This window comes from Mangifera indica, chromosome 4 (genome assembly GCF_011075055.1).
Source record: "Mangifera indica cultivar Alphonso chromosome 4, CATAS_Mindica_2.1, whole genome shotgun sequence".
Classification (NCBI taxonomy): Eukaryota; Viridiplantae; Streptophyta; class Magnoliopsida; order Sapindales; family Anacardiaceae; genus Mangifera; species Mangifera indica.
Window position 1 is genome coordinate 4,969,444 of NC_058140.1, and position 10,957 is coordinate 4,980,400.

At 38.3% G+C, this 10,957-nt stretch overlaps 1 protein-coding gene across 1 annotated transcript; it reads left to right on the forward strand.

Annotated features, from left to right (window-relative positions):
* The first annotated feature begins 380 nt into the window (after positions 1 to 380).
* Positions 381 to 4,975, forward strand: LOC123214399. Its single transcript, XM_044634139.1, has 3 exons — positions 381 to 1,980; positions 2,708 to 3,147; positions 3,279 to 4,975. The coding sequence occupies exons 1-3, from the start codon at positions 547 to 549 to the stop codon at positions 4,759 to 4,761; spliced, it is 3,357 nt and encodes a 1,118-aa protein (XP_044490074.1). The 5' UTR covers positions 381 to 546; the 3' UTR covers positions 4,762 to 4,975.
* Positions 4,976 to 10,957: the final 5,982 nt, after the last annotated feature.

A 10,957-nucleotide genomic window follows, 5' to 3' on the forward strand; every position in this document is an offset into this window, starting at 1 on the left:
TATATGTACATTGTTTTAAGTATAAAATCAAACATATAAATTATGTGTCATTATATGATTGGATGTTACTTAATTTTTAATTCAAAATCACACAATCGTATGATAATACATCATCATTTGTATACCTAATTGTGTATTCAAAATATATACATATGATTTTATTGAATTTACCATGTTTATAAATTTATAAAATATTTCAAAAAAATTTTAAATTTGAGTATCTAATCTATGGAATCTAAGTGCAAAGTAATTAGTTTTTTTTTTAGAAAAATATTTTATAAATAAACTATTTCTCAACCTTAAAAAGACTTTATTAAGGCATACTATTTGTTTATTTTATTTTATTTTATTTAGAACTGAAATCTCATAATATGCACCAGCAAGCATATGCAAGGATCAAAACCCATCCAAGTAGTACTACAGAAACCTTCTAGTTTTCTAATTCTTTTAAATTACCCGACCCGACTCTCAGATTTAGAATTGAATGCAGTGGCAACACTTTGATCTCCCATCCCAAATTGATGATCTAGGGTTTGTAATTAAGGCATGACGGAGAGAGCAACAGCCTTAAAGCCACTCACCTGGCAAGACTGGGAATCTGTGATCGAAGACTTCCAACACGGTGGTGCACGCCTTGCCAAATGGACCTCCGACCATTCAATCACTGCCTTGGTGGACTTTGCTCTCTCTTCTCTTCTCAAGAAGGACTTCCCTCTCAAAATCCCTCTTTTAATCTTTCTAGAAGAATTCTCGCTCACACTTTTCTCTAGTCCTAAACCTCAAAATCCTTCTCTTCACCGCCTCATTGAAGCTCTACGGTTTGTTGTTCAATCCCCAGTTGATAATTTTCACATCACTTTTGCCTTCAAAGAGCAGTTTATGATTTCAACCACTTGTATTTTAATCTCAATTGATGCATTTCAGGTGTTTGATGTTAAATATTTGGAAAGTGTTGTTGAATTGTTGTTAACTGTTATTAATCGACCCAATCATGGCTTTGACCGGCACACTAGGGCTATAGCTGCTGAATGTTTGCGGCAGTTGGAAATTTCTTATCCTTGTTTGTTATCTGATATTGCCGCACACTTGTGGACTTTGTGTATAAGTGAGAGGACTCATGCCTCCCAGTCTTATATACTGTTGTTTACGGCTGTTGTGTATAATATTGTAAATCTCAAGTTGAATGTTTCAATTTTGAATACTTCTGTGCCTTTGGTTCCCTTTAGTGTGCCACAGTTGATGTTGGATTCAAATACGGGCTTGAATTATAAGGAGTTGAGGAAAGCAATGGCTTTTTTTTTGGAGTCGCTGCAAGTGTTCACTCCTTTTGGGATGTTGGAGTTATTGGGAATGATAATGCCCATGGGAGTGGCTTTGGAGTTGCAGCCATCTATGTTGAAGGTCCAATTTTTTGGGATGATTTATTCATTTGATCCTGTGTTGTGCCATGCTGTTTTGATGATGTATTTAAATTATATTGATGCATTTGATGGGCAAGAGTGTGAGATTGTAAAAAGGCTTACGTTGGTTTCGAAGGAAACACAACATTATTTGGTTTTTCGTTTGCTTTCAGTGCATTGGTTGTTGGGTTTATTGCATAAACTGTTGTTGAATATAGAATTTGGGAAGAAGAAGGCTATTGTTGAGTTGGGTTTGAGGGTTCATTTGAATGTGTTTGATCCCCTTGCATTGAAATCCTTGAAGCTTGATCTGCTCGCATTCTGCACAATTTTTCTTGGTATTTTGAAATCGGAGAGTGCTCTAGATGGGGACTTTGGGGAAATGAAGTCTACTGTGAAGCTTTTTGAAGACTGTCTTGTTTCTGTGTCAGCTTTAAAATGGTTGCCTCCCTCAAGCACAGAAACTGCTGTGGCATTCCGTATCTTTCATAAGTTTTTGATTGGTGCATCATCTCATTCTAACATTGATCCTTCCACCACTAGAGTTCTCATGGATTCCAAGATCTTCCATGCTTTACAGGTATTTTAATTTTTTATTTACTTTTTCTTCCTTGTATTGTGAATATTGCTGATTGCTCCCTTATTACCCATCTTATGAAAGAAATTAAATTAATTGTAATCACTCTCAACGTTTTTCATATGAATCTAACTAGTGATTCTTTCTTCTTGATTTACATCGGTGTATTAATATTATTGTGACACCAGTTCTCATTTTTCTTTCTCTTTTCCCCACTAAGTTCTGAGTCATCTAGTTGCCGGCCTATTATTGGCCTTGGATGTACTGTAAGTATGTATTTATAGGATTTTGGACAATGTTTAATTGTAAATTATGGTAAATTCAATGTGATTGTAAGAGTTTTGCCTCAAGAAATTTACATATCTTCTCTTCAATAGGTTTTCTTTCCTAATATTTTCCTCTTATAATTATGTTCTAATATGGATCACCTGTAAAACATGGTTTTGGATCCAAAAGAAAATTAATACAAAGTTTGAAGGATATTTTTTCAATTTTGAAAATAGAGTTTGTACAGATTTTTTTACTGATGTCAGAAATGTCTGTGTTTAGATTTATCAATTATATTTCATCTACCTCTTTAATTTTAAGAATTAGAAAGAAACATACAGTTGGCGATCCAGGGGCTTGGTTTATTGATCTATAGTTATGGATTTTATTTTCGTTTTACAACTGTTTATTTATGCAAACTTTAGAATCCCTTATTATTGTATCTGCAACATTGATGTTTCAGGGCATGCTAGTGGACATGGCATTAGAGTTTCAGAGATTGGTGCCAGTCATTGTTGCTTTTGTTGATCGCTTATTAGGTTGTGAAAATCACCGTTGGTTGGGAGAGTGTTTGCTTCAAAGACTTGATGAGCATTTGCTTCCAAGAGTCATCGTAGATTATAAATTAGTTTTTTACTTCCCAGTATTTGATAGAATTGCTGAAAATGATACAATACCTCCACAAAGATTGTTAGAGCTGCTCACTAAGTTTATGGTTTTCCTCTTAGAGAATCATGGCCCAGGCACAGGACTGAAGTCTTGGTCTCAGGGAAGTAGAGTGCTTGGGAATTGTCGAACCATGATGATGCACCATCCTAGCTCTAGATTATTCATTGGACTGTCACGCCTCCTTGCATTCACCTGTCTATACTTCCCTGATTTAGAGATTCGTGATCATGCAAGGTTTGAAACATATTATACGTTTTCCTGTTTCATTTTCTATGTCAATCTTCTATTACTTCAGTTAGGGAAAAGATGTAACTTATTTTATTTCATGTCGTTGGCTTATTCTAAATGATCATGGAATTTTGCAGGATCTACTTACGACTGCTGATTTGTATACCAGGAAAGAAGCTCAGAGGCATACTTAATCATGGGGAGCAACTTCTTGGCATAGCACCATCTCCACATCCGAATTCATTCTTCAATGTTCAGTCTCCAAGACACTATCATGATATCAAGAGTTCAAAAAACATCTCGTCTTGTGTTCATCTTGAGCGTGTGATCCCTCCACTTGTCAAACAATCTTGGTCCTTGTCATTATCAACTATGGGTATTGGGGGTAATAAATCTGGTTTTATACACAGCATCAGGGACACTGACTCTGTAGTCGATGAAAGGGAACTCGATGGCAGTATTGATCATCAGATTGTGTCTGAAGCAGAAAGTATCAATCAGCCACCTCAACCATTACGTGTAATGGATTCAAAAATTTCGGAAATATTAGGAATACTGAGGAGGCACTTTTCTTTTATTCCTGACTTCAGGCATATGGAAGGGCTGAAGGTTAGAATACCATGTCATTTGAGATTTGAATCTGGGCCTTTTAATCGTTTGTGGGGCGATAATTCCTCCATTGGTGGTTTGGATGGAGTAGATTCCCTCCCGGCCATATATGCTACTATGCTCAAATTTACATCCTCTGCACCATATGGGTCTATTCCCTCTTGTCACATACCTTTTCTTCTAGGTGAGCCTGCCAGAGAGGGTATTTTCCCTGATCAAATGGTTTCACTAGATGTTCCTGTGGAAAATGGTTCTGGAGAAGAGGAAAGCTTTCGAGCTCCAGTAGAAATTGAATTGGAACCCTCTGAACCATCACCTGGTCTTGTCAATGTTTTCATTGAAACAAATGCAGAAAATGGTCAGATCATTTATGGCCAGCTTCAGAGTATCACAATAGGTATAGAAGACATGTTTCTTAAAGCTATTTCCCCACCAGATATTCCAGAAGATGTAATGCCTCTTTATTATTCTGATTTGTTCAATGCTCTCTGGGAGGCATGTGGTACCTCTTCCAACACAGGCCGGGAGACTTTTACTTTGAAAGGAGGCAAGGGGGTTGCAGCAATAAATGGAATTCAATCAGTCAAGCTACTTGAAGTTCCTGCAGACACTTTGATAGGGGCTACAGAACGCTTCCTGGCACCCTTTGTTGTAAGTGTAATTGGTGAGCAATTAGTCAATATCGTGAAGGATGATGGAATCATTAGGGATGTTATCTGGAAGGATGTGATGTCTGATTTGTTTCTTGATGGTAGTAACTTCAGTACTGATATTGAGAGAGGGCTTCTGCGTATTACTTACACTGGGGATGAAAACGAGGGAGAAGGTCAGGTCAATATCAGTAAAAGAAATATGGGTTGCTTTCTCATATTGATATTTCTTCCCCCAAGGTTTCACCTTCTTTTCCGAATGGAAGTATCTGATAAGTCAACTTTAGTTCGAATTAGAACTGATCACTGGCTGTGCTTAGCATATGTTGACGATTATTTGGAAGCGTTATATTTGGCTTAGAAGTGAATTCTTTTTGTAATATCTCTGCACAGAATGATGAGTTCATCTATTTTTTTTTTTTTTTTCTCATCAGCTTTTGTTTTTGCTGCTGTAGACATTTTGTTCTTAATTCTTTCTCCAAATTGTTTCCTACAGAGGGCAATTCTTTTGTACCCATAATAAACAATATGTAAATACTTCTGCAATTAAATATTTTCATCTTATTTGACAGTCATCCTATTTGAATATCTTCATAATCACATAGCATAAAAGTTATTAGATATCTCTTCTGGTTCACCAGAAGATGAGTAACTGCAATCTTTTTTAATTTTTCATACTTACTGTCTGTCCTTGTACGGTAATTTCATTTCCAGGGACCGGCTCTATTGAAGGCTTTTGTATTAAGAGCAAGTCGGTAATTGTAATTTTGGTAAGTGGCAAGAAGAATATGGTTAATGATCATAATAATTGCTATTGGGAATAAATGTATGTTTTATGGGGAAAAGAAGCTTGATGTCCTTGTTTTCTTATGTCACCGAAAATCCATGGCACCCTCGCATTCTTCAAGCAAAAGGGTGGATTCAAACATAGCTAAGGCAGAACAAGAGATTACCCAAACTTGACTTGAATTTAGAGTGATAAGTTTGAATGATGAAAAGTGACACGAGATGAAAAAAATCATAAGAGAAGATAATCTTTGATATAACGACGATTACAAACCCTTAAATTTGAGTTAAATTATTAAATTAAAACTTTAATACGAATTTAATTTATTCAAGACGAACATAGACTTGAGTTTGAATTGATTCAACTTAAATCCACTTTTAAAAAAAAAAAATTTCCTAAAAAATATATAATTCTATTGTTAAATAAAATTTTTTATATAAAGATTGAAACGTTCTTTTTAACAAAAACAAAAAGTTTATTTATTAATATTTCACATGGAATTGAGTAAAACTAGGTGAACCAACAATAATACCTATTGATATTTGTATTTATTGTTTTAAAGCTTTATGGTTTGTGATTTGTTTTCTTATAAGAGAAAATGATCTTCCTTAAAATAAGCTGAAAATGGTCTTTGTTATTAGGCTTATTATCTTGTTCGAAATATGTAAATACCGGCTTAGAAATTCCCAAAATACCTTTTTGATCCAATTAATAGGCTTATAACAAAATCCCTTAGTCAAGTACAGTACATGGCAAATTGGTATATTAGAGCTATGCATAAAAGACCAAAGGTTAAAATCCTAAGAAAGTGAAATGCGCTGTGTCATTGTAGGTCAAGAGCCAATGCTTAAAGAAATGCAGAAGATGTGCCTGGATAGTTCCCAAAGTGGAAGAGGCAAATTGGCATACATTCCCCATCTTGTTCCTTCTTAAAACAATACAACTAAATTTGAAAGACTTGTAATTAAAAGCAGGTAGATCTTTGTAAATGGGTTGAAATATAATATCAAGATTCCTTAGATGTTGATACGAACCTTAAGAGAACCACACCTCAAAAGCTAGCTATTGAGATGGGAGAGTCCAAGGCCATATAAGCTCTACACTAGTTGCTCATACTTTTCAATGTGGGATCCAAGTCTCATACCTTGCACTTGGGATCCTAACATACCACCACGCTCTGTAGCCCTAGTTAGCACACAGGTTGGCTGTGCGCTAACTCTCTGCTAGCCCGAGCGAACACTGTAATGCCAGCGTCACCACCTATGCCGCACGATTGCAACTGAGAGACATAGTGATGGCTTTGATACCAAATTATACAACCCTTAGGAGAACTACACCTCAAAAGCTAGTTATTGAGATAGGAGAGCCCAAAGTCATATAAACCCCACACTAGTTGTCCATACTTTCCAATGTGAGATCTAAGTCTCATACCTTACACTTGGGATCCTAACATACCACCACACTCCGCAGCCTCGACGCCCACGCGGGCTGGCTGTGAGCTAGCTTCTTACTAACCCCGGGTGAACACTGCAATGTCGGCGTCACCACCCGCATTACCACCCACGTCGCACAATTGCAACTGGGAGACATGGTGATGGTTCTGATACCAAATGATACAAACCTTAGGAGAACCACACCTCAAAAGCTAGCTATTGAGATGGGAGAGCCCAAGACCATATAAACCCTACACTAGTTGCCCATACTTTTTAATGTGGGATCCAAGTCCTATACCTTGCACTTGGGATCCTAATAGCTTTTGAGGTGTGGTTCTCCTAAAGTTCGTATCATTTGATATCAGAGCCATCACCATGTCTCCCAGTTGCAATCGTGCGGTGCAGGTGGTGACGCATGTATGATAATGTTTACCCAGGGCTAGTAGGAAGCTAGCGTACAGTTAGCCCGCGTAGGCACCGGAGCTACGGAGAGTGGTGGTATGTTAGGATCCTAAGTACAAGGTATGAGACTTGGATCCCACATTGAAAAGTATGGGCAACTAGTGTAGGGTTTATATGGCCTTGGACTCTCCCATCTCAATAGCTAGCTTTTGACGTCCACCACCAACGATTCCGTAATATCATGAAGGTGCTTGTTCGGTTCATGAAGTAGACCAACAATTGGCTGCCTGAGATATTGTGCTCAAACAACTTAAAGATAATTTGCATGCTCCTAACAACTGGATGAAGCAACGAACGGATGCTAAAAGAAGCGATATTGAATTCCAAACAGAGGATCTAGTCTTTCTCAAACTCTAGCCCTACCGGTAACATTCAGCATTTGGGAGAGCTTTTCAAAAACTAGCAAGTCGATATTATGGACCATATGAGATCGAAGCGAGAATCGGCTCTGTTGCTTACAAATTGAAGCTGCCTTCGAATTCACACATATATCCAGTCTTTCATGTGTCTATGCTCGAGAAACAAGTAGGCAACCCTCAAGATTCTAGTTCTAAATTATCGCCTATTTCTAAGGATGGGGACTTCATCATTGAACCTGAAACTATATTGGATAAGCGATGGGTTAAAACTAGCTTGAAATTTGTCGAAGAAAATCTGGTCAAATGGAAAAGACTTCCAGCAGAAAAGGCCACGTGGGAAAATACTCAAGAGTTACAGGACCGCTTCCTCAACCTTGAGGAGAAGGTTTGTCTGAAAAATGAGGGTAATGATAAGCCTAGAAGATCTACAAGAGTGCCAAGAAAGAATCCAAAATACTTTATTTGATAGCCTTACAAGCCATGCAACCATACAAGCCATGCAACACGTGAATAATGCTTTTGTCGTCATCTGCGCTGAAGATTTGCCTTAAGTTGTTAGTGCTTGCTGAAGAATAGGTCCAATAGCTATCGCGTAGTCTTAGTAAGGCCAAACGACTATTTCCCACCCAAGGTTTAGCGTTTTCTCAAATGTCCCTCCTTTAACTATGGAAACACCAAACACCCACCCATAACCGGTTAGATTTAACAAAACCCTAACGGTGATAAGGGTAAAATCATCATTTTCTCTAGAATATTAAAAATAAACTAAAATAGAATATATTTTATCCCCCTAAACTTTAAAAACTAAAATTTTCCCCCAGCCTAAGTTTTAAAAAATCACAGTTTCACCTTCCCGAAGCATTGCCGATGGTCTCTCCCTCCCGAAACATCCTCACCTTTCGGAGATCTCTTTCCTCCCATTTGGACTTTCAATTGGAGTCAGAAAAGCTGTGAAAGACGAAGTTCTTCGTCTTCCCAGTCGTCGTCGTCGTATGGGAAGACGACGTCTTCCCAGACGAAGACAAGACGACGAGACGACTCGTCGTCCTCTGGGAAGACGAGTCGTCTTCATCTGGGAAGACGATTTCTCTTCCCAGACGGCTTCTCTTTACATCGGATGCATTGAGGTCGAGTTGAGAGGGGTCATCAGTGGAAGAGAAACCGTTGAGAGGGGAAGACAGCCGATGATGGCGTCGGAGAAAGCAACGGAAAAGGGTTTGAAAATTGGAAGGGTTTGGAAATAAACCCTAAGGGGGAAAATACAATCTTTTCAAACTTAGCTTAGAGAAAAAATGTTAGTTTTTAAACTTTTAGGGGGGAAAATGAGATTAAATTTTTAGGCGTTAGGGTTTTGTTAAATCTAACCGATCATGGGTGGGTGTTTGGTGTTTCCATAGTTAAAGGGGGGACATTTGAGAAAACGTTAAACCTTAGGTGGGAAATAGTCGTTTGGCCTCTTAGTAATGCTTGCTGAAGAATAGGTCCAGTAGCTCATGTAGGCGTTATTGTTTATGGTCCAAATTATTAGAAAGTTGTTACCTTTTTTTTGTATTTAAATTCTTTCAAAAAGAATAAAATAGGAGAACCCTTTTTAGCTAAAAGCAACCTTGCAGCCATTCTCGCCCTAAGCAGAACAAACTTCATCTTGATGAAGCTTTGATTGGGACCTATCATATTGGTATCAGAGCTTTCTCGATGGCAACTAACAAGGAACGGATTGAGAATCTTGAAGCTGGTCTTGGCGGACTACAGGAGAGTTTCTCCCGCATGGAGCTTAGCATGGCCGATCAATTGCACCATTTCAAAGATGCTATCAACAAATTGTCTGAAGTCTTGCTCTCCAAGCATAAATCTCCTTCAAAGAACATTAGCGAACGCCAAGGAAATTCTTCCACCAGTCAACTTCGCGAGTCAAGAAAGAAGGCTCGTGACGCTACCGTCGGTGGACGGTCGCAGTTCTCATCCAAGCTGGCCAAGCTTGAGTTTCCCAGATATTCTGGTGATGATCCCACTAAATGGTTTAACCGAGTGGAGCAATTCTTTGAATATCAAGGCACATCTGAAGCCCAAAAAGTTTCATTGGCATCCTTCCATATAGAAAACGAAGCTAACCAATGGTGGCAATGGCTACGCCAAACGTACGACAAACAAAACGAGGTAACGTGGGAGCTATTCATTGAGGAACTATAGGCTCGATTTGGTCCCATTAATTGCGAAGACTTCAATGAGGCCCTGTCAAAAATCAAACAGGTTAGCTCCTTGAGAGACTATCAAAAGGAGTTCAAGCGACTGGGAAATCGAGTCCAAGGATGGACGCAAAGGGCTTTGGTTGGGACATTCATAGAGGGTCTAAAGGCTGAAATAACCGATGGGATTCGCATGTTCAAGCCACGATCTTTAAAGGAAGCAATTAGCTTAGCACGAATGAAGGATGACCAGTTACACTAACAACGAAAGTTTACTAAACCCCCAATTCAAGCAAACAAACTAGCTGTTACAATGGCAATTAAGACGTCAACTCTAATGAGACGTCTTTCTTGGGAGGTGATGTAGAAACGTAGAGCTCAAGGACTTTGTTTCAACTGTGACGAGAAATTTACTCTTGCCCATAAGTGTCAAGACTTTTAACTCCTCCTGTTAGAAGGTTGCATTGATAGTCTCGAAGCTGACGAACCTGAAATATCCCTCTATGTTTTATCCGGTTAGGCCATAAATCGAGCTATGCGGGTAACAACACAGATCGACAACCACGAAATGGTTGTCATCATTTATAGCGAGTCTACTCACAATTTCATTAATGAAACAATGACTAACATCTTGCAATTACCAGTAGAGCTTACAGAGTCTTTTAATGTAAAAGTAGCTAATGATGGGTCATTGACCTGTCAAGAGTGATATGAGGATGTGTCAATTCTAATCTAGGGCATCCCATTTGTTCTTACATTATATGCCTTACCCTTAAGTGGCCTGGATCTAGTATTAGGAATCCATTGGTTGGAGCAGTTGGGCACGGTGACATGCAATTGGAAACAATTAACTATGGAGTTTACATGGGGCAATCAACTTCACAAAATACAAGGCATTGATAATCAAGCAATTCGGTGCGTATCACTAAAAGCCATTTCTAAAAGCATTCGATCTAAGAGCACAATATTTGCAATGTGTCTTCAAACTTCAGCCGCCTCCTTATAACAGCAAGTTCATCCGGACATGCAACAATTTGAAGCCATATTCCAAGAGCCCAAACAACTACCACCCATTCAAGAAATAGACTACCAAATCAATTTGAAGCAAAGGACTAAGCTTGTCAATGTCAGACCCTACAAGTACGCCTATTTTTAAAAGACTGAAATTGAAAAACAGGTTCATGACATGTTACAATTAGGGTTTATACGACCTAGTACTAGCCTTTTTTCTTCTACTGTTTTATTGGTTAAAAAAAAAGATGGTACATGGCGATTTTGCATTGATTATAGAACGCTTAATGCAGTGACCATCAAAGACAGATTTCTCATA

Coding starts and splice junctions, on each gene's coding strand:
- LOC123214399 (XM_044634139.1), top strand. CDS start 547: ATGACGGAGAGAGCAACAGCCTTAAAGCCACTCACCTGGCAAGACTGG. Junction 1,981..2,707: donor AGATCTTCCATGCTTTACAG/GTATTTTAATTT, acceptor TTGATGTTTCAG/GGCATGCTAGTGGACATGGC. Junction 3,148..3,278: donor GAGATTCGTGATCATGCAAG/GTTTGAAACATA, acceptor GGAATTTTGCAG/GATCTACTTACGACTGCTGA.